General features: G+C 39.8%; 2 protein-coding genes across 13 annotated transcripts in view; one reads left to right on the top strand and one right to left on the bottom strand.

Moving 5' to 3' along the window:
* Nucleotides 1–2,896: 2,896 nt before the first annotated feature.
* FBXO9 (F-box protein 9) lies at nt 2,897–21,843 on the bottom strand. The gene is made up of 13 exons (XM_005486004.4): nt 21,559–21,843; nt 17,698–17,775; nt 16,565–16,723; nt 16,093–16,150; nt 13,632–13,731; nt 10,433–10,563; nt 9,097–9,211; nt 8,451–8,569; nt 8,086–8,176; nt 6,981–7,076; nt 6,169–6,262; nt 5,339–5,493; nt 2,897–4,302 (listed from the first exon to the last, which is right to left on the bottom strand). Exons 1-13 carry the CDS (start codon nt 21,559–21,561, stop codon nt 4,194–4,196), a joined length of 1,308 nt encoding a protein of 435 aa, XP_005486061.1. The 5' UTR covers nt 21,562–21,843; the 3' UTR covers nt 2,897–4,193.
* Nucleotides 21,844–21,933: 90 nt separating this feature from the next.
* Nucleotides 21,934–24,431, top strand: part of CILK1 (ciliogenesis associated kinase 1) — a 29,659-nt gene continuing 27,161 nt past the window's right edge. For 3 of the 12 annotated variants that reach the window (XM_026792770.2, XM_026792774.2, XM_026792769.2), the window contains exons 1-2: nt 21,934–22,070; nt 22,268–22,370. The gene's annotated coding sequence lies outside the window, so the exon portion shown is untranslated. The other 9 variants (XM_074538190.1, XM_026792771.2, XM_074538195.1 and 6 more) reach the window with 5 other exon arrangements.

Raw genomic sequence — 24,431 nt, 5'->3', positions numbered from 1 at the left:
ATTGTAGGGGAAAATAAATATACTAAGTTTATGAAGCACAAAGAAAAGCTTCACACTGTGTAAGCCATGTCACAGCACAACAGCAACAGTGCATACTGCCCTGGGAAACACAGGAAGCTGCATCCAAAGCTCTCGTTTACTAAGCTGCAACAACCTGCAGGGGCAGCACTACCTCAGAAATTAAATTTAAAAAGAGGAAAAAAAATCAAGCTGGTAAATTCCTTTGCCAAAAAAAAAAGTTTGCAAACTAAATCTGGCAGAAAATTTGTTTTAGTGACTTCAGCAATCTCTTACCCTCATGGAAGTAGAATTAATTAAAAGTTGTTTACTTAGTGCGTAAATTTAGTATGGAAACATAGGGGTCACGGTGCTTGTATGTAAAGGGAAATTCATTCCTTCAGAAATAAAATTAGTGGAAAAAATGTCTACTCATCTTGGCCTTTCACATTAAAGAAGTATTTAATTTGGCAGCATTTAATAGTCCCAGTTTCTTTACCTCTGCATCATATCCAGCTGTTCCTCATAGAGCATTCTGAGGCTAAATTAATAAACATCCTACAAGTATCTTCAAAAGATGTCAAAAAACTTGCAGGTGCCAAGGAAGGATGCCAATTGCCAAAGATGCAGGAACACTGTCTCCAGAAGCAGTCATGCTCCATGATTTTTTTTCTATTCATACTCTGAACATGCATTCCATGGAGCTGCTCTGTACTGTAAAGTTAACATGTGTCCTTTACTGCCTTGAATGAGAGGTTCACACCAGCACTGTGCACCTTTCAAATGGGCTACACTACCAGAGCTGAAAGCAGTCCTAACTAAAAGAGAATGCCACTTTTATATATAACCTCAGAAGGTCCATTTGATAAGAGCCTTGTTTCTCCTCCCAATCCTTTGTTTCAGTCAGTTTTAGATAGGACTTCTGGCTCTTAACAGTTATTTTAAAGACTCAGGAATTAGACTCTGACCAGGCCAGAGGCAAGGCAAAGGTGTTGACTGTTCCTTTTAAGCAAGAAATTATACAAATTATTTTAATAAGCAAGCTGCTAGTCTTAGCATAAAGGACAAAGCTTGAATCCAGACTGAGCAACAATTAAATGGAAATCTTTGATTTCTCCACAGGTGTTAGTAATACTAAGTAGCATAGGTAACAGTAATTTCTGAAATCCAAATTTCACAAATGTATGGCAGCTTTTATGTTTTTCTTGTATTGGACCGTAGAAAAAACGCTGATGCACCTGAGTACTTCAGGCATTTTAAAGCCAACACAAGTTTCCAAATACCCTGGCACACATTCCAAGGGAATTCTGAATTAAAAAAAAAACCAAAAACAACAAAACAGATTCTATTGTTCTCTTCCATTAAAGAACCTCATGTAAACACCACGTTTTTTATATCCTGACCAGCTTGGCTCAGGGCTATTGAGTGACTCAGGAGCTGAACTAGCAGCTGGACAATGTCTACTTGCTGGTCCCTTGCCCAGGGCACTGAATTAGAGTCTCTTTACACAGGAGGTTTAACTGATGCTAATCTCCAATCCGACTGAGACAAATCAGTTTAACACTTGATCACCTGAGCATCTTCTCTACACGAAACAGTGCACCCTGCTGTCTTTAATTCAATGTATACAAGAGATCCAGAGCTCCAAGAATTATGTTTCTATCACCTTTTGTAGTCTTCCTTTGATTTTTATAAGTTGACTTGTCTCAACGCCTTCAGTAAACTCTAGGGAAAAAGGACTGTAGAGGTGAACATCTTATTCTTTTAGTCAAGTTACTAATACAATTAGCAAAGAACAATTTCACAGCAGTAAACTAGTTATACCAACTAATGTCATTATATTATAATTACAGGGACAATAAAACTAAATTATAAAAACATAGAGCCTCTAGTAATTAGAGCCCTGGACTACTGAAAAACACTATACAGAATGAAGGAAAAGCAACTAGTCACCAATTCTTTGCTGAAGCAGATGCTATTTTAATAGCTGCACAAGTACAAACAGTAATAGTATTTGCTCATTAACCATTTCAAAATACAAAACTAACTTGACTCTTAAATTGCTTATTGCAAGCATATTCATCACATCTCAGTCTCAGAGATAGAAGGTTCAGATAATTTTCTTGGTGAAATTCATAAAATCTTGGTGAAATTCATAACATCTCAAAATAATCATTGCTTGACACTTCTGTTGAATCAACATCTCTATTTGTAGCTAGCTATCTTTTTCTTATGCTCGGACCAATACATGGCCAAAGCAAGGAAAAACAAAAGATCAGAAGAAGCAACAAAGTCTTGGTATGAAAAGAGCTCTGAGTTAAAAGGCTCCTCTATCACATCCAACTTGCTTGCTGGACAAGGCTGTACCTAAACTAATAATCACTATCACCATCAGACTCTTCTGGCAAAACTTTGACTTTTTCAGCAGGCGGAATCAGACCTTTACCTTTCACCCTCAACAAAAAGTGTAGGTAATTAACAGATTTTCCTGTTCACAAACTATGCAATATTTCAAAACCTCAAGCAGATATTTTAAGCAGTTGCTTTTCCTTTGAGTAATGAGAACACAATAGACTCTTTATTAAACATTCTGTTTATGAAGTACTAATTGAAACTGCAGTCTTGGGATGCATACCAAAGTCTTGTAGGCAGATTCTTACTACTAGCTAGAATCATCATCAACTTTGAGATATACACATCCTTATTGAGAACTCATGTACCTGAAAACTTCTCTGCTTTTCTCAGATAATCTGTAAGTAGTGAAATAAAACATCATTAAGAGGTTAATTCTACTTGTCAATCTTGCCTGGCATGTAGTTTATGCATGGTAGCTCATAACTAATTACCATTAACTGTATGACAATAAGAATTTACTGGAAAAATAAGAAATTGCAAGTGATTGCATGTTCAAAATCATAATTTATTGATGTATTTTTTAATCATTTAGCTCCTTGCAAAGATACAGTTTATAAATTATAGAACAAGTATAGTTCTTTCCACAGCTTCCATATTTTAGTCCTCAAGTCCAGGTCAGTATTTTAAAACAAGACGGTCAAAGGTAAATAATGCAAAATGGCTTAAAAAAAACCTACAGTAAAAAGCTTCAGTTCTTCCAGGATCCAAGATACACACATAATAAGCAGCATTACAATGTCTGCACTACACCCCCAAGCGATAAATGCAGGAGAAGCAGCGTACAGTACCTGTACCAGACCTCAAGGAACACTTAATGATTAGCAGTACACAGCACCTGAACATCTACAGCAGCCTCAAAATTTATTTAGTAAAACAAATGCTCAAAGGGTTTACAGCATGTGTGGCAAGGTTAGATGATGGGTTGTAGCAGGTAACAATCATGTCTAAGTGAGCCCTGCTTACCTGTGTGTTCACACCAGGCCAGTGCACAAGCAGTACACAGCACCATTTCACCCCTGCACTGTGACACTGCCCAAGCACGGCCACGTACCTGCAAACTCATCCCACAGCACAAGGGAACAATTCACTGCCTGTATCCCTCTTCCCTCCACGTACATCCTGTGGAGAAGGCAGGCTCCACTGAACTTCTACCAAGATCTAATTACACTGATGACAAACTGACATCACTGCATTGGTGGGAATGTACCTCTGCAGTTAAGTTTTATATTTTGTGCTTGCTCGCCATTGACGGTTTTTCCTTAAGGTTGATGTCAACAAAATGCCAGATCTTAAAGGCAAACAAAATAAGTTTAATTAAAGAAAACATTTATTTGAAGTTCTTTTAGGTCACAGAGTTTAACAGATGAAAACTTTTTTCCCTTTTCACATTTCAAGCCTTCAGCAGAGACCATACACACTGTCCCATGAACAGTGACATTTTCCTATTGATTCCTTTTGAACAAATTGGTGTCTAGGCAGATGAAGATTCACATTTTAAGCAAACTGATTTAAAAATATATTTTTAAAAAAACCCAACAAAACTTTGTTTATCAAATACTTATCACAGATAAAAGGTGTTTAACAACCATTAGCTTCTCAAAACAAAAATCAAAACAAAATCTCAAAACAAAATACCAGCAATTCAATCAAATAGAACATACTACCTTCAAGAAATTTCCCAGAATTTTAAAATGCTCCAAATATATACACATTTATAACTTAAGTGCTTATTAGCTACAACCTTTTACTCATGCAAAAGTTGTGAGAGGAGAAGGTGTTCCTTAGAGCGGCTTTTCTGAATATGCAGTAAAACTCTTCACTCGTGCAAAGAACAAAGGGGTGTACATTTTGTCAATGTCAAAAGTAGTAACAGCTGTCTCACCAGTTGATCTGCAAAGAGCATTGTAAAAGTTAAATGAGACACAAGTTGCTGTTTGAGTCCCTATGTTCCATAGTACAGTGTGTGCATCAAACTACAGTTGGAATAAAGTGTCTTTTGTAATGTCTTGTTCTGAAAGCATTTGACTTTTAGCTGAATTACACTATACAGAATCCACTTCTACATTCATACCTAAGAAACCACTTTCTCTTTCCACTCTTATTATGATCTCCAAGACCTGAGCAGTACAGAAACTTCATGCTGAAAAGAATGTCTGCAATATAAACTAGGTATGACAACACTAGCTTTTACAAAAGCAATTTTTCTGTTTATGGAAGTTACCTATACCCTCAACCCCCAAGTAGTTTACTTCCTGCATTTTATATTCTCACAGCTCAATAGCTAAGCTATGTTCCTATAGAAAAACTGAATATTAAGAGCACTGGAAGACAAGGAGTAAATCCACCCTAACTGCCAACATCAAATATCTGGAAAGCCAACTCGCCAGTAATTTGGAGTGTCAGGTGCAAGAACAGAGGTCATGGCTTCTGCCTGGCAAATGATCAGAAGGGCTGGTCACATGCCCATATTCTGCATGCTGAATTATATAGTTAGTAACATTAGAATTCTCATGTGAAAAGTACAAACATCTTTAGTCTGCACATCCACAGTGGAAAAGATATATATCTTAATGAATATATACTTTCCATACCCCCTCACTAACACCACATTAAGTCATTCAACCCTGATTCAGTTCTGAAATCAAACATTCTGCATAAATCCTTTAAAAAGCTAAAAAAACTATAGTTACACTACTTAGGAAACTTCCTATTATCATTAAAACAGGTTACTAAAATCTTGGGATTTCTTTACATAAAAGTTCATTATGTATTTCAAATCAGGACCAGTTACTGTTTTCATTACATTTTGTTAAAGCCACCAAAGTATCAGACTCTACATTTTCTGTACTTAGCACTGGACAAATTAATGCCACCTTTAATTCTACAGTTCAATATCTTTCTTTGCTCTTGTTCTCCATTTACTCACCTGCAAGTGATGTGACAAGAATGATGTATCCACACAAGTTTGTTGAACCTCTGGCGCCCACTGGAGCACAACTGCAGTCCTACATGGAAACTGTGATCGGTTTCTTGAGCAGGAACTCGGCGGAAATACCTGTATTTGTGGTAATCAACTGGTTTCTGTACAGAGAAATGAGAAGTTTCGTGACCTACAAAGAACACATTGTGCAACTGTTTATCCTAAGTAACTGTGAGACCAGATTGGTAAATCTCTCATACAAAAATAAGTACTACTGGTTCCTTCAAAATACATAAATGTGTATGTTAATGATGGAAGAAGTTTTCACAGAAAGCGAAAGAAGCATGCAGGACACCACACAACTGTGCATAGTCACTGTAACACTTCAAAAGTCTTTCTTGACTAGCACTTTGGTCATCAGAAGAATTTGTAAGTAAGTGGGTAAAATAATTCAGAGTTCAACTAACAAATATTGCTTATCTAGTTTTACTAAATGTTGTGGAACTGCACGCAGTCAAATCTGTTCTCAGAAAATGACCTGTTCATCCTTCTTTCCCGTTAATGATGTTGATACCTAATAGCACCATAAATGGAAACTAAGGGGGAGAACAACTGCTTCAATTTGAACCAGGTATTTATCTGCCTTAATAAATTATTACAGATTTGGGGACAAACGTAAGTGACATCACCATGCTTATTATTTATATTTTATTTTTAAACTGTTTAAAAGTTTTTTTAATTTTTTGGTGTAAGGCAAATCTTTGGGTCCCTTAAAACATTCAGTCTGAGTAAAATCTTGTAAATCTATTTCTCCTCTATTCTATTTTTCTACCTACCTCTTCCTTTTTCTTCATTATTACAGCAAATACTTTGGTTTGATTGTCTGTTTCCTGGGAAAGGCGATAATGGCCAAGCAAGATTGCATCTGTTCTGGAAGGTTAAAAAGGAGGATAATGTCAAGGACATAAAAATATTCTGTGTCTCAAAAGTGTGATGTGCATCAGCAATGAAACAAAAACTGACTACATAGCATAATGATACAAACTATTTCTTATTTCCATTCAGTAAAGCCTAATCAATGATATTAAATGGTGAAAACACTTTGGAAACTTGCTTCTAATTTTCCCAAACAGGACAGTAAACCTAAGTTAGTTGGTTCTACCTAGCCTACTGCTAAATATTTATAGATTTCTGGTGAACAGCTCAAACATGTTTTGAAGCTGCAAACGATTTTCTATGTTTTTATGTCCAAACATCAAAAAGTACTAATTGCAACCTATCCCACTGAAATCTTCACTTTCCTTCTGTTAAGGAAGTGTGAAAAGGCAGGCAGTAATGAAATAGTATCTTTAAAAGGATTATTCCATCTACTTGCCTTAAAAATTTCAAATCACATAATCCACAAAGGAAATCTAATTACAATATCAGGACCCTAAAATGAAAGATATTTTTGCATAAAGATAAAAATTATTTGTAGTTCTTAGGAGAGAATTATAAATATCTATAACATAATATAAATAACATTGTTTTGCTTACAAATAACATTGATTTGCTAAGATAGGATATAGAATCTGAGACAGAAATAAATAGAAATTGCTGGGTAAAAGCAAAATGACAACTGCAGAGCCAAATACTTTATTTCAATAACCTTGTGTTTTTAGTCCGTAAGCGAGGAACTATAGATTGAGGATCTTCAGGAGTTGTTAGCATCATAACTTGACCATCTGGAAAGAATCTCAAATACCTGCAAAAACATAATTACACAGTGCAAACCTAGAAAATATATTCTTTTCCTGGTTTTCTGTTTGTTTGCTTTTAAAATCAGGATGTTACCCAGAAGGATTTAGAACTTAATTGGTAATAGCATTTGAAAACACATTTCTTCACGCATGACAGAAAATAAAAGAGATCAGAAATCAAAAGAGAGTTATGAATATTAAAAGAGGAAGTTATGAAGAGTTATGAAGTTTTGTCACCTCTACCAAAGCAAGGTTGCTAAAACTGACATCTGGCATCAAAACTGACCTCCAAGTTTCTCCATTCCTATCCACTGAGACCAATGCAACAAAATCTCAATTACAGTATCAATACAAAATTAGTAATGTCCTATGGACTTTCTCAGGTTCAGGAACCTGATGGATTTTTGCAGTACTCAAGTACTGTGCTAATATTTGAGACTACAGCAATAGCCATCAGGTTCAATGGTTTCTATGAACAGTTTCCAGCCTCAGAAGAGATGGCAGAATGAAACAATAAATGCTGGGAGCAGCAAGATGAACAACAGCAAAAAATCACGCTGAGGAAATAAATGGCAAGGCATTTACAGCAAGATGAGAAAGCTCAGCCTCTTGATTTTTACAACTGATTACACACATGCTAAATGATTGCTTTTGTATAATCACATGTATTCTCTTTGCTGAATTGTGTCGTGTTGTATCAGACATGTAAAACAAAAGTTGTTTAGGGAAAGAAATCTGTAGGTAAGTATAAACTGTTATAAGCTTTTGCCATGTGACATGGTTTAAGTGAGCATGAAACATGTCTCTAAGCTCATTTCTAATTATCATAGAATTCTATTATTAGATCTATTATTAGACTCTATTTCTAAAACCTATTCTCAAAAAATACACATTGCTTTACACACTTCAGCAGCACCATTCAGTTTTACAGAATTACTGTCTGTGATAGCCAGGGGTGGATTTAAAGAACTTAAGAGAGAAACATTTCACTCACTCATTGCACTACAGCTCTACCTGTAATATTCCACTTGGTGCCATGCTCTGTAGAAACCATCAAGAGACTGTTCTCCTTGACGTATGTATTTTGTCTTGCTGACATATACACCTACAGAAAAGGAAGATATACAAACAAAAACTAAGAACACAAAGTATTCATGATGAAAAAGCCAATAATCTAAAACTTTTGAGTATGGTTTTGTTACTTAAATACATGGAAGTTTTTATTTTCATCCCTTGCACCTTTCCCTTCTATTTGCAGATACTCTTCAAATTGAAATGCACAAACAAATTCAGACTAGGTCTAACAACATCACAAACATCAAACCCACCTGACTGTTTCTGGTTGCACAATTACAAATATTTCCAAAAGTACAGCTTACCATCAAATCGAACGCGAGGCCTTTCCAAAAACATGTCCCTCCAAGATGCATATGGAACAAGTTTATTGCAGCTCCTGCCCCATATTTTCAAACAGACTTGATGCCAGATTTCAGGATCTCTAGTGAAAACAAGAAAAAAGCAAACCCCATAACTTCCCTACAAACTCTGTTTAGCTTTTATATATCAAAGTAACACTCTCTTACTTAATTTGGATGCAACTAAAAGAAACTTTCTTGAACAAAAATAGCTCATAATTTAAAACCCTTGACTAATTTACTTCATCCTGGAGTGTTTGAAAGCCTTTTCCTCTTCCCAGTGAAGCTGAGGAACAGACTGACAGAATGTCATTTTCATTCAAGTACAGAACCACAACATTGCAGCAGCCTTGCACATCTCTGTGTGGCTATATAAGCATGACAACAATATTCTACAAACCTTAAACACTAATTTACAAACAAAGTAGAACAAGTCATACTTTCTGCTAGATTTTTATTACAGTAAAGTAATCTATCTCACATTTAGTAGTGTATTGAGAAACTGATTAGCACTGGGAGGAGCTTAACATGAGAATGTTTGTGGGAAGGAAAAGCAGGATATACTAGTGCAAAAAGAGCAGCTTCATCCTAGATAAGTTATCTACAATACCTGGCACAAATGTAAAATCCTCGGCAAACAAGAGATAATTGCTCCAATGATCTCAGATCCAAGTCACTTGAAACCACCCATCGGAAAATGTACATTAGTACTTCCATAGGCAACGCTAAAGAGAGAAAAGAAATCCTTGTTAGATGCAACCTGTAAATCAACAGGTGATTCATAATTCCAGGTTTGGCTTTTGAAAGTAGAAAAGTAGAAAAATTCTACTTTTCACATTGTAGCCCAATGCCAGAGAATGAAAAAAATTAACTTAAAAGGTCACTATAGATAACATGTGATGTCCATAAAGGATCCTTTTGATCCTTTTTAGCCTACTAACTTCTGAAGCTGATGTGATTTATTAAAAGTTTTCCTCCTGCTATAAAAAAAGTCAGTAAAAAAGATACTATAACACAGGACTGGCAGGAAAGTACAATATAAATCTAGAAAGACCAACACTGCTTCTCCAAGGACACATGTCCTGATATAATTTTAGAGTAATGTCTGCAACATCTTGTCTTTACAGGTAAAAGAAGAAAATACATTTTCCCAAGTGCACAATGCACCAGTTATTAAAATAAAATAATGTTTAAAACCCTGTTTTCTTTATGTTTTGATTTGCTTCACTTACTTTATTTTCTTTCCTTGACCAGATCAAAGGAGATCAGGCCAAGATTTCAAAGTGCAACTGATAATTTAGGATGCAGAACCAAGCCATCTGTTTTTAAGAGAGATCATAGCTCATATACACTCTCTACAATTTAGATCTCATAAGGAAGTCTCAGGATAACTGTCCCAGAACTGAAGCACTGAAAGTCATTAACCTTCAAAAGACTTTCTAGCTCTGTTATTTAGTCTTTCTGACCCTGAAAACATACTTGTTGCAAAAATCTCAGACAGAATCAAAAGAAATCAAGAAATGTAAAGATTCATAGTCTACAAAACAATTGCTTCTTACTCAAACTTAAAAATTGTAGTAGTAACTGTATTTTAAAACCAAACTAAAAGAACGGGAAAGCAAACTGGAATACGCTTACTTCAGCAAGTCCATTTCTAGAAGTTGCAACTTTTAAGTATGCCTCTGATCTACTCAGAAATACTACCTGGAAAAAGCTTGTGTGATAAAGACAAGCTTGTCTTTACATTACAACGTTGTATGAGAACAACATTGTTTACCTAGCTGATAATTTTTTCTCCTTTATATCTAGCTGCAGAAGTAAATAAAGAGATAATATACTCACTTCTTCAAAGGTGACTTTTGAATGAAGGAGAGAAATGTTTTAATGAAGTGAAACATCAATATAAATTCTGCCTCTCAACTCTTACAGAGTATCTTATCTCTTACCTGAGATGTGGGTCTGGTTGACATAAACTTCAGGCTGACAAAGTTTGACTGAAGATTCCTGAAGAGTTAACTGCTGCTGGAAATCCGTCAGGAGATCTGCCATTTTGTCATCCTCTTTGCTATCCTCAACACTAGAAAAAGGGCAATGCCAACACTGTAACATTGGATAAAACATACCAACAGATGTCCTCATCTTAGCATCAATCCACTGCCATACTCCCATTCATTAGAGTTGTTCCCTGTACATTTTTAAAGCAACCACATTTCATCATACAATAAAACAACTACTGAAATATGATTAAGGTCATTAAGACATTGCTGGAATGGCTCTGAGAGTAACAAGCGGGGCTTTTTCATTAAATTCCCATCCCAGTTTTTAATTTTGTATTTCAGTTTTTTTATTGAAGTTACTGAAGAATTTCTTGACCTCATGAAAAGAAAAATCTCATCTTTCTTTTACTTTGTCTAAGATATGGTATACGCAGGAGATAAAGTGTTGTTAATGAAAGTTGTATTTTGTAATCCTTCTCAAGATGTAAGATATTGGAAACAATTAAGGATTATTTTTCATGTTCGTTTTATTCACTGAAGAGTAATCCTTGGTGGGTATATTCAACAGTAATGAAGGAAAACTACTTTTGTACCTATTCAGTAAATAGGCAGAAATAATAAATTTCAGGAGCCAGAACAAGATAGCAGGACAGAAACAACAAGCTTGCTACTCATCAGTAATTTGAAGGATTACTAAGTGATAGAAGAACATTACCACATTAATAAAAGAAATCTAAATTTAACTTGTATATCATAATATGATCTTTTAATAGCTGCCTGCTTGCTTGCCCCAAATACCCACAAACGACACAAAACTCCCTGAGCACATCACAAACCATGTTTCTTTCCCTGACTTGGTATAGGGCTAATTAAGAAATCTTAGAGTTACTTTTTAATACCGTTCAATTCTACTCTAAACAAGCTACTAGAATGAGTTGAGAATATAAGCAAGCAACTGGTAGACCTACCAATGGGTTTTGAAGTATCATAAAGAAGACAATTATGTTTGGACCTGTCCTAAGACTACAGGAGGAAGTTGTACTGAACATACCTTCCTTTATTTTGATGAGGGTGATGGTCAATCCCAGTACCTACAGGCCACACTGTAAATTGGTTTTTCAAATCTAGTTGTGTAATTTGATTATCTCATCAAGACTCTATGAAACACCTACAACAGTAATTCAGAAAGCACAAACTAAAATCTCTCCCAAGAAATACATCTCTGCAAACACTGCTTTTAAACAGCAGAGTAACAGTTGAGACTATGGGTTGTTTTTCCCTCACTGCCACAAAGTGCTCGGAACAGTACAGCAACACTTAAAAGACCAAATAAAAATCCACAGAACTGTAGAATCATTTAGGTTGGAAAAGACCTCTGAGATCATCAAGCCCAACCATTCACCCGGCACTAAACCATGTCCCTAACTGCCACATGTCACATCTTTTAAATACCTCCAGGCAAGATGACTCAACCTCTTCTCTGGGTACCCTGCTCAAGTACAGCTTGACAACCCTTTCTGGGAAGATTTTTTCCCAATATTCACTCCAAAGCACACCCAGAGGCCATTTCTTCTTGTCCTGTTGCTTGTTATTTGGGAGAAGAGACCAACCTCTACGTCAATACAAATTCCTTTCAGGTGGTTGTAGAAAACAGTAAGATCTCCCCTGAGCCTCCTCCTCTCCAGGCTAAACAGCCCCAGCTCCCTCAGCTGCTCCTCACAGCCCTTGTGCTCCAGACCCTGCCCCAGCCCCACTGCCCTTCCCTGGACTCACTCCAGCCCCTCAGTGTCTTTCTCACAGTGATGGCCCAGAGCTGGACCCAGCACTGGAGGTGTGGCCCCAGCAGTGCTGAGTGCAGGGGGACAATCCCTGCCCTGCTCCTGCTGGTCACACTATTGCTGGTACAGGCCAGGATGGCACTGCCCTTCCTGGCCACCTGGGCACACACTGGCTCATGTTCAGCCAATGTCCTATCAAGCAGGACCCCACAGTCCTTTTCCAACAGGCAGCTTTCCAGCCACTCTGTCCCCAGCCTGTAGCTCTGCATGGGGTTGTTGTGACCCAAGCCCAGGATCCAGTACTGGGCCTTGCTGAAATTCACACAACTGGTCTTGGCTCATTGATCCAGAATATCCAGATCTCTCTACAGAGCCTTCCCACCCTCCAGAAGGACCACTCCTGCTCAATTTCAGCTCAGAGAGTCCTAATGGAGTAGAGAAAATGATGCTAAAGTAAGAAAATAATCGTATAAAAACCAAGGTTTTTACATGACTATAGCACACGATTTAGTAGTTTTCCTAGTGCACAAATGCACAGCAAAGATTTCATGCCAGCAACACATTCAGATATGAAACTAATGGATGGAAATAAAGCACTTAGCTCATCCTGCACTCTTTTATATTAAGTCAACAGCTGCATTGGAGCTGTACATCCTGGGGCAACAAGACTGAGCTAGTAATACCACAGTGACACAGTAGTGCTTTCCTTTTTCATTCTCCATGTTAAAACTCTGGATTTTTTGATGCAGCTATCAGGAGCACCAATAGCTGCTATGAGCAAGCAAGAATTTGGGAAGTTGTTTCATAAACTTGCCTATGTTATGCTGCAGGGGCTGGAACAGAAGTTGTGGCCCTCCTTAAACATGAGTTTTGGACTCAAGTTAGGGCAGCCTTAAGTCACTGCACAAAGAATAGGCTATGCAGTTTGCAGTCTCTGAGCTTCTAAATACATTGCTCTACTGAAAATGCTCCTGTTTGGCTATGTTGGCACAAGAATTGATTATTCCTTTGCTTAATTAAGATGCTTATTTTATTAGTATGAAGCTTTAACTGATTCATCTTTTTGCCAACTACAACTTTGTATATCATCCTAAATCTGAAAATCAAAAATCAAAACAGTGACTGATGCTTTTTTTTAATTAAGTAACAGCATAACTCTTTGTAATCCTTCCCCCTGAAATTAGCTAGCTCCAAACAAGCCTGTTACTGTCTTCAGAAAATACAGTCTACTCAAGTGAGAGTGGGTCTTAAGTTTTCCAGATACTAAGAGACTTACAACTGCTTATTACAGCAGAATATTGACATCCTTGAGAAAAAAATGTCATGTTTCATTACTTCTACGCACTTAATTAGTAAAATTTCATACTCACCACCTCTTTCCAACTCCATCAGCATCTGGGGACCGTGTATAGGTGATCTTAAATTCTATATCAGGTACAAGCTGCATGGCTAGACGATAAAACTTGATGGCTGAAAATAAAGGTTTGATGTTCAAACATATCCCATGTCCATACTAGCTTATCAAAGAAAAGACTATTTTCAGAGAGAGTTTCACCTAAAAGTACTAAAAAGGTGGAAAATGCCACTGCCTAGGAAAGCTTGTTTAGTCTAAACTGCTAGGTTTAAATTCAATATAGAAGAGAGGAACATTAAAGAGCTGTTTTCAAAACTAAAAACCTCATGCACTTTTTCAGAATAAAGAGTTAGCTCAGCTTTTACAGATTTATCTTCATTACCACAAATTCAACTATGGAGTAGAAAATTTTACACTAGAACATTACAAACTCCTGATGTTGTTTGGTGCCTGGCACTTGCAAAGATTTCCCAGAGAAAGAGGTTCAGGAACATTACTGTGGCAACAAACTGTTATTTAAGCTGCAGAATGTCTTCCTCCTGAGTCTGCTCTGTGAATCCTTCTTAATTTAAATTAATTTGATGCATGCACATTCAATCTATTTTAATACCAGTAGTAAAATCATGTATGCATGTATATGTTTCTTTGTATTCTGACGTAATGATACCAAGATCAGAGGGCAATTCTTCTTCAGCTTGGACTCTTAAAATCAAAACTCAAATAGAACATCAGTGAGCATGGAACTCAGAATTTGTCTGATGAGTCTGAGAAACTTGAGTTTGGGACTAGTAAATGTTCCTATTTCCTTGAGTTCATGTCAGGGCCAGTGACTGACAAATTGTATCCTCTGGCAGTTGAGGACTGGAAATACCAGGAGCCAGCTAAATAGAGATCAGTCTCAACTTTAGCATTTAATCTTGCAGACAAGGCCGGAACTATACTTAAGCAAGAACAAGCTGCAGCACATAACTGTCTCACAAACACCAGGTATCAGCAGATTTCAGAAGCAGGCTTGGATTCTGGTGACCTGGGCAAGGTCAGCAAATAAAATCCTGCTCTGAAAACAGATGTCTCAACATGTGCTCAGTAATATATCTGTGTCTGGCATAGGACCGTGCCCCTAAGATCTCATGGATCATATAGATCTAAACTAAAAACCTCATGTACTTTTTCAGAATAAGGAGTTAGCTCATAGAGATCTATGTGTTGAAATAGATCAGTTTAGTTTCTCTAAGTTTCAAGTAGAATTCAATTGAGAAAGATGAATTCATATTCACGCAATCCAGATGTCTGAAACACTTTTGTGACTGGAACTGTTAGATATTAGTATTTCTTTCCTGCTTTTTAGTTTTAGAATTTTAGTTCTGACATATTTTTTACTGTGCATTTAATCCTTTACCAAACACCCACCATATCTTAGCCTAAAGTAATTGTGCCCTGTAAAAAAATGTAACAAATTAGAAACTGAGACAACTGATTTTATTAACTACAGAGGACTCATATTTCTCTCAGTTAATATGAGATATGAAACAACAACCAGAAATCCCTTGAAAATGAAGGAAAATTCCCATGATGGAATGAAAATTTTGTATTCAGCAGGTGGCTGCGTTCAGGAGCTTCCAGAATTCTCTCAGATTTCTGTATCTTGAATTATTTTGCACCTGCACTTTAAACACAGTGGCCAAGCCTCTGGTGGATGAGCAGGATGGCACATACATTCTGCTTTGCTTTCTTTCATGGGAGAAAGAAACAGAAAATTGGTATCTCCACTAATGACCTACAGAACTTGGAAGTTAGAACAGTCTTCTTACTCTCTAGACTCTGAAAACTAAATATAAGAAAAAAAACCTTTGAATTTCCGTTTTTACTACTGCTGATAGCAAGAGTGCAGGTAAGCAAGCTAAGTACCTTAAATATTTTATGACAAACCTCAAAGACTACCAGATTTGAATGCTCACTGCAGGAATTCCTGAAAAAGCTATTTTAGCATGCTGTGTTAACAAAAAAAAAAACCCAAAAAAACCCCAAAAACCCCCAAACCCAAAGAGCCCTCTTCAAAAAAAGAAAAAAAAACCCACCAAAAAACTCCCAAAACCAAACAACAAAGCATAAAAGCAGTAGATTTGTTCACAGTAGAATGATGAGAACTGTGAGCATAGGAAATAGTTTAGTGCCTTAATTAATTATTATGCTAATTTCAAGTTGCAGAAGTCACATAAAGAGGCATTCTAAGATACTGTTATATTGCCTGAAAGTTACAAATTCCTTCCTTGATGTAATTTTTACTTTACTTCAACCTTAGAACTGATATAATGGTTCCTTCTATAGCATGTCTGTTTGCTTATCTGAATGATGGAGCTCTCAAATCACTGTTAGCACATAGTTTAGGTTCACTGGCACCATGAAGCCTTGCCCATAAATGCGCAGGTGGTAAATTTCTCTACAATAAGGGTGTTCATTGTAGACTTTCATATTACCTTCATAAAGGGCCCCATTTCGTTCTTCTTCCACTGCCTTCAGGAAAAGCTCTTTTGCCTGCACAATAAATTACACAGAGCAGTTCTTTACTCCTTATAAACAGGAGTCATTTGAGTTAGAATTATTTTTGATCTTACCTACTGTACCTATGATAGAGATACCAAAATAAGACATTCCCATATGCTACAAGACATAAGATGACTGAAATTCCCAGTTAACAAACTAACTGTATTCCTGCTGCTCACCCCTTTTACACACAGTCTTTCAGAAAGCAGACTGTGAAGGTGACACCAAGGCAAACATAACGACCAGAAGAATCACTGTAGGATTATGTAGACATTAGTATGGAGACAATGAGACAATAACCTCTGTTGTTTCTCCAGATTTAATTCAGCATTAACTTTTAGAAAAGTTATAGTGGAACAGTAATACAGACAAATAAAACCTCAATATTATGCAATTTTTCTGTACCTTTTCCTCTTTTGCTATCTCCTGTTTTCCCCTGGCATCGACAGATTTTAGTCCAGGTTCTCTTGATGATGCTCTGCACGGCAGAGGTTCCAACCCACTAGAACTCACACCTGGGGCAAGCTCAAACATCCACTGAGCTCTGAACATCTGGAGCTCTGCCTAAAAAACATGATTAATTCTACATAGTATCACATATTCAGACAGTATATCTTCTGAGGAGAAATTATAAAGTACAAACACAAAAAAGAATTTCAAAACTATGTTTTCCAAGTCTTGATGGCTTCAGAGAATTTAGGCACAGAGAGTTAGCAGTTGTTTTATGGTAAATTAAAACAAAAAAGAACTTCTTCAGTCTCATTCAATAACTAAAGTGCTTTGTTCTGGACTGTTCACCTCAGAAGAAAAACTGATGTTTCAAGAAGTGCTTGTTAGTACTATGGTTATGACCTAACATTCCACAGAAAAGTGATCTTTCCAGAATGATCATGTTTGTTCTTGTTTATGTAGAATTATCATAAGCAATAAATCAATTAGCTCTTAAAATTTAGAAAATCCAGGTTTTTGTACACAAGCATTCAAAGTTATCTAACATTCAAGATGGCAATTTATATAATATACAAGTAAGACCTTACTTCTTTCTCTTTTAAAAGGTATGGACTATGCTCTGTGAAATAATACAAGTTGCAATTCCTGTCATGCCTTTTTTTGGAGCATCTTTGAAGTTACACTTTACAGATCTCTTGCAATCATCACAACTTCTGGGGAGCACCTACACAGAAATCTAGTCTTGTAGGAGAACACACTTTTCTACTACACTGCTTTTATCAGCTTTCTGGTCCAGTAGAAAGTGACAAGTTAAAATGGAATTTGATCACAGAAACTGCTGTCCAAGTTCTACAGCTCTTCAAAGAAATTCCAGATCTGTCACAAGCTTTCTTTTCATCTACAGAGATAGCTGAAGACTGAATCTGACACTTGGAACACAATGCAAAATTTATCTCGCTTTTGGAGGGGCAGGAAGATTAAGCATTTGTCAGATCAACAAATGTGTGGTAAATAAATGAAGGTAATTGATGCAGTTTAACTCACAGCAGTACTATGTTTGTAAAATCCCACTAGCATGAGGGACGTACCTGAAGATTTGCTTCACCAGATCTTTCACTGTCATCAGTTCTTACCAAATTAGCGTGACAATCTTCTTCAGCTTCTGCCTAGTAAAGAAAAGTCAAATGTCATTACAGGGTCTGCAGAAGTCCCCACAGCACATTCACAGGAACAACAGATACTGACACACAGTAAAAAAAAATTAAGCATGCTTCCCTTTTGATGATAAAAATTAATTTTAAAACTAATGAGATCAGTTGTACTTCCATATTAATGAAGTTCATATTTAATGAAGATGGGTTTTGCATTTTAATCCAACATAGCTTAGTTGTGTACCACTTGAAGGCTTCCATGCTGCAATACACCAGCATACCTGACTAAATACACAGTGTCTGTGTCAAAGCACGGAGCAAAAGCTTCAGTATTAAACTATAATGTCCTTTGTCCAACAAATTAAAATTTAATCACTATCTTCTCATTGTAAAGATAACCAGTAGTTTTGATTTGTTTAATATCTGCAAGAGCACAAAAGTGCTTTGAATCAACAATAGATACTTTACATATACATGTGAAACTAAACAAGAAATGTACTGGAAAATAAAATAAAAAGCTATCATGAGAGCTTGACAGTTGGTTTTATTTACAGTACAACTGTGAGACAGGTTAAACAAATAAAACCTGAAATAAGACCTTTGCCTAAACCTAACATGGCTCTATGTAGGAGGTTAAACTAGCTAGTTTAAGAAAAAAACTTAAAAATATTGAAATTAATTATTATAGTGAAATATACTGAGATTTATGGAGTCTATACTAAAAGAAAGGAAAACAAATTCCAAGCATTAGTGAGAAGCCACTAAAATGACAACAGCAAGATGCCAGTAAAGGGGAAAAAAGGCCCCAAAATCTCAACTAAGACATTTGTTTAAGGTTCTTCCTGCAGCTGAAGCAAACCAGTTTTTCTACCATTCTGCACTGAAATTCACATCTATAGTTCTGCAAGTAGATAATGCAAAGTGAGATTACAAGCAGGCAAACCTAACATTAAGATTATCACAACTACTTAAAGAAGTTTTATTTCCCACTCCTTCCTATTGTACTCGGTACTCAGAGACTTGAGGTGACATTCTGTCACTGAGATTCTACCAAGCTCTCAAAAAGAAATCTCTACCTCCTGCACAGTCAAAGTGCAGAAATCAAAGCATTCTTGTACTCAGAAAATTTATACCATTTTTAGAGCACTTGGAAGTTCTGATCAAACTACAGAATACTACCAAATGTGATAGGAAGGCAACCTTTAATCTCTCTGTCTTGGTGACAAGCACCTCCCCGGAGTTAGCACGTATCTTCAGATTGCTCAACAACCATAACCTTACTGGTTTGTCATTTCTAAAAGTGCTTTCACTGAGGTTTCAGATAATTCATCACTTACAATTGACAGACATGGTTGGTTGGCTGAAGATAAACAGATATTCAATTTACTTCTGCATTCTCATTTTTAATTTCCGTACATTTTTAATTTCCCAGTAGAGGAAACAGGTGAGCCAGAACACTATAAAACAGTAGTGGCATTAAATCTCAGCAAGGAGTAAATAACTGGGAAATTTAATGGGCTTTCATTCCAGAATTTAATTGCAGGCAGTTAATGCCCTATGAGTTGTGATAGTCCTACCACATTATTAGCATCCAGGAATAATTTGTTGGCCAAGCAGAGGCAGCTTAGGAAAGAGCTAGCTCTGAAATGGGCGTCTGTAAGTGCATTATTATGGCTGTGGGCTGACAGAAATGAGGCCTAATTCTGTCTGTGCAGGATGCAAGTCTTCTGGTTTGCAGCTGAATTATGTCCAGGCAGCTCTCCAGTCTGGGCAGATAAGCCTGGTTTTATCTGCAAAATGCAGAAATTACCAATTTCTGAACTAAATCAACACTATCTTCTGGCGCATAAAGCCACGCCCATTAAAACCTTTAACTCCTGAACTCTGTAAACAAACTGATTTAAGCTTTGAAACTGCTTAGCAGGTTAGGAAGCTGGATGAAGTTTACCTCATTCAAAAACTTTACATTTCACTAAGCTGTTCAACTCTTGATTTTCAACTCCTCCTCTCCATTCAGCTGCCCTACTTCTTCATTTGAGTCACAGTCAGACATGGAAGTGGACTAACTGCACCTAAAATCTCATTTGATGCTCTTTGAAACTTTAATATGCTCTCAACTCAAACCAAAAATACTATAAAGACCTGGCCTACAGTCTAAAAATTGTCAAAAACCACCATGAAATTGATTACAACCAAAGTGTTGTCATTACCTTCCCTATACTGTAGGCATGTGTGACCTCTCATATCAAAGGTCTGTCTTTTGGCAGTAGCAGCAGCCTAAGTGGCCAGCCCTCTGAACTTACTGGTAAAGCAATGAATTCATTGCTACTGCATAGGAATGAGCTGGAAAACTGATGCCTATTAACAACCTTCCACTATTTATCAGACCACCTGAAACCCTATGATTTTGCTGGGACAAGTGAATAAACACAGGTACTGTGAAGCAAGGACCTTCACCAGCAGACAGGTCATGAGATCACACCTAAAGCACTTCACAACGTGCACAAATTGGCTCATTGCCCCTCCTCTGAGAATACTTGTGTTGTACTTACAGTTTCTAAAATCCACAGAACACTGTGCTCTAACTGCTACTTAGGGGATATATCTAGATATTCATCGTTGTGCTTGCTGGCCTTTCCCCTGATACAAGTCAGCTGTCACATGGAACAGTGACTTCATCCTGATTGAAAGGAAGACATCATAACGTGTACTGGCTGACTGGCTTGATTAATTTTCCATGAAGAAAGTAGTAGTCTATCAAGCCACCAAAAGGTAACATGTCAAAAGTAAACATCTGATTTAGGTGGCAACTCATAAAAAATGAAGTCAGCTGAGTAGATTCAATTCTGATTTGCTTGCAAAGCATTAGAAACCATTTGCCAAATGCAGAACTAGTTTATTTGCACAGTTCAGTTTTGTCTTGCAATCAGTAATTGCATGCTGATTTCCTCAGAGTACGTTAACCGCCCACTAAACTGTCTGTAACGTCAAGACCTTTAATAGTTCTGATCTCTGTTTCAGCAAAATAAAACCAAGATCAGAAACAGTTTGAAGCTGAGCATCACCAGTTGAACACGGCTGTGTTATGTGTGAACCATACAGAACTCAAGGAGGAGCAAGCATGGCAAAGCAAAACAGTGACTGCCAGCTAACATTCCTCTTGGTTTTATAAAAAAATGAGAAAGCCACCCTCTCTTTCTGTAAATGTGGTAGAAACAACACTGTGTTCAAAAACAAGAGCTTTTATAACCGTGATGAGATATTTTAACAGCTCCTGTGTGATAGAAACGGTTTAACTTTGAATGATCGAGTTCTCATCATGGATACTTGAATCCATATTGAGACGCAATCAATAAAGCAATACCGAACCAAAGAGTATTTCTGGTATGTTAAATGACAAACTCATCTCGAGTCCCTGGCCCAAAGAGTCCTTTAAATTACTGACTGATTTTATGCCACCACATTTCTGATGGCAGAAAGGGAAAGGAAGGGCACGCTCCGCTGTAATGACACAGGGATTTTGTTCACGCGTTCCTACGGAGGGCTAGATCGCTCCAGAACCAAGCAGCCCCACTCATGAAAACCCCCTGCGGGAGGCGGCCGTGGCAAGCCGCGCTGGGGCGGGATCACGGCACGTTTCCCACAAGCATCTCCCGGTGCCCGGGGGCGGGCAGGGAGGACAGGGCAGCCTGCCAGCAATTCGGCCAGGGAGCCGCTCCCACGCACGCCCCCCTCGTCCCGCTCCCGCCCGGCCGTCCCTGCCCGACAGCCGAGCCCCCGCCGCGCGGGCCCGCTCACCATGCTGCCGACGCGCGGGCGGCGCTGTCCCGTCCCGGGGGCTCTGCTCCCCCGCTTGGTCCGTGTGTCCTCCCTGCCCACGAGGGGCACTTAGCAGAGTTCTCGGTCGGAGAAGCGCACCACGCAGCGGGAGTCCCTGCGGGCCCTGCGGACGGCAGCCATCTTCCCGGCGAGCAGGGCCGGCGGCGGGAGCGGCGGGACACGGCCCGGGCGAACCCGCCAGGTCAGAGCGCCGCCTCCCGCGCGGGCCGCTACGACGCGCGACCGCACGGACTCCCCGTCCCAGAGCGCACCGCGGCCCGTGCCGCCTCTGCCGCCCGCGGCGGCGCGGTGCAAGGCCTGCTGGGGAGTGTAGTCCGCGGCGCACACCAGGGGAAGGGCGGCAGAGCAAAGGCTGCCGGGAACTGTAGTGAGTGGGAATCCCGGCAGGCGCGATCCCAGGAGTGGGAGCCGCGATTTCCGCTGCGACTGCGGTCAGGCCGGGAGCTTGGCACAGGCAAATTGCCGACCAGGTAACGGGACAGCGCTCTGTGCCGCACTGTGGAGGTAACAGCGGTGCCGAGGCCATTGAATCTCGTGGCCGTGGTAATTTGCCCGTCCAGTTCAGTGAGCATAGTTATCACCTGCTGTCAGCACACGTTTTCTCAGGTTTTCTAAAATTGGACGAAACCTATTTGTGTAAAAGCGTATCACAGTCTTTTTGTTCCAGAAGAAAACCACGTGTATGGATCTGTGAACCTTTGTGCATGTGTAGTGCCCTGAGCGTTTTCAGGAGGAGGATGAGGAGGCGTGTGTCTTCTCTGGAGGGACAGGTGAGCGCTCAGGCTTGGGCAGCGGGCCCGGGAAATGGGGCTGCAAGGGCTCTGGTAGCCGGCATCGGCACTGCTTTCCGATCCAGGTGACCGTAGCGCTGCTCTGTGGAGAGGAGACAGTCACAGCAAGGGGGCTGTGACAAGGCTGGGCGGCGATCCCCGGCCGGGCAGCCGGGGCTGGTGCGGAGCGGGGCACTGGGTGCTGCTGTGGGCTGTGCGAGCAGTGGGGATGACGCGGCCACCCGAGGATTTGAGACGGGGTGCTCGTGGCTACGACTGGTTATCAATAGTGCTGCTTCTGGTTTGGAGTCAAGGCTGATTTTCTCCTACTGGGTGTGCCTCTGCTTATATACTAAACGTTACATTTTAGTAAAAAATCCTTCACTGTGAGGGCGGTGAGGCGCTGGCGCAGGTTGCCCTGAGAAGCTGTGGATCCCCCATCCCCGGCAGTGATCAAGGGCAGTTTGGGTGAGGGTCTGAGCAACCTGGTGTAGGCAAAGGTGTCCCTGCCCATGGCAGGGAGGTTGAAACTAGATTATATTTAAGGTCAAATATTCAAATCCAAATAATTCTATTATTCTATTGGGAATGCAAAAGCCTTGCCTGTAACAACAGAAAAACGGCATCCTGTGGCTGTCGCAGGGCTGAGTGCTATTACGTGATTGTGCACGAGGGCTGTAATATGGATGGCTTAAAGCAGAAATCTCATGTGAGTGTACACTGCTCCTCCTGGCTTCACTGAGAATCATGCCTGTCTGTTGAAGGGAATTTGAGTCTTTATGATATATTCCTGTAAATACAAAGATTAGCCTCTGACTAGGTAGGGTGGGGGAGGCACCCAGGGCTTTGTTTTTCCCCACACCTGTTTTAGCACATGAATGACATGTCCTACACTGTACTCCTGAATTACAGCACTAGCTCATCCTGTCTTTCCAAACCTTGGGAATTAACTCTATATGCTTTACTTTTAAAACCTAAGGGATGAAATGTAAAAAGAAGCTGATATTTCCTGAATCACTCTTACAGTCCTGATAATCAATTGTTTTAGATCAAATTTTTGTTCCTTGTTTTCCTTTTACTGCTCTTCCCGTTATGTCTTAAGCTCACCCTGGCTGTCAGAGCCAGGGTGAGCTGCTGGTGCTTGGGAGAGGAAGGCACAGGCCCCCCTTAAAATGTCAATATTCTTCCCATTTGTTCACAGTTTGGTGTTTCTGCATTCTAGTTTTGTTGTTTAAACTCCTGAGATGTGAGACGCCCATCAGTGTGGGGTTCGTGTTTGCTCGGCTGGGTTTTGTTTTCACAAGGATCACAGAACTGTTAGGGTTGGTAAGGTCCTGTGCAAGTCATCTAAACCAACCCCTATGCCAAGACAGCGTCACCTAGAGCTGGTTACACAGGAACACATCCAGGGTGGCTTTTCAATGTCTCCGGAGAGGGACTCTGTGACTTCCCTGTGCAGCCTGTCCCAGTGCTCTGCCACCCTCAATGGAAAGAAGTTCTTCCTCACGGTCAGTGGAACCTCATGTGTTTCAGTTTATGGGTATTGCTCCTCGTCTTGTCACTGAGCACCACTGAAAAGAGTCTGGCACCATATTTCTTGGCACCACCTCTGAGATATATCGACGCATTAACGAAATCCCTCCCAGTCCTCTCCAGGCTGAGCAGGCTCAGCTCCCGCAGTCTCTCGTAAGAGGGATGCTCCAGAGATGGTTTGTTTGTTTCTTTCTCGTTAACATCCAGCTCAGCGCCCCCTCTGCGAGGGGCCCGGCCGTTCCCCGGCCGCCGTCGTGGGGCGCTGTCCCCCCGCGGGGAGCCCCGGCGGGCCGGGGGCGCGGGGGCCGGGCCGGGGCGGGGGCCGGGGCCGCTCCATGGGCCGAGCGAGGCCGGCCGGGGCCGCTCTGGGCCGCAGCTGCTCCGCGGGGCGGCGGCGCCGCCGCTATTCCGGGCCTGTCCGCAGGCCGGGCCCGAGCGGGGACACGCGTCCGTCCGCGGTGAGTCCTGCCGGGCACGGGCACGGCGGGCCGGGGGACCCGCGGTCCCGTACGGCGAGGAACGGGGGCA

This window comes from Zonotrichia albicollis, chromosome 3 (genome assembly GCF_047830755.1).
Source record: "Zonotrichia albicollis isolate bZonAlb1 chromosome 3, bZonAlb1.hap1, whole genome shotgun sequence".
NCBI classification, from domain to species: domain Eukaryota; kingdom Metazoa; phylum Chordata; class Aves; order Passeriformes; family Passerellidae; genus Zonotrichia; species Zonotrichia albicollis.
The sequence above is the reverse complement of the archived record's forward strand: the minus strand, read 5'-3'. Positions and strand labels throughout refer to the sequence as shown.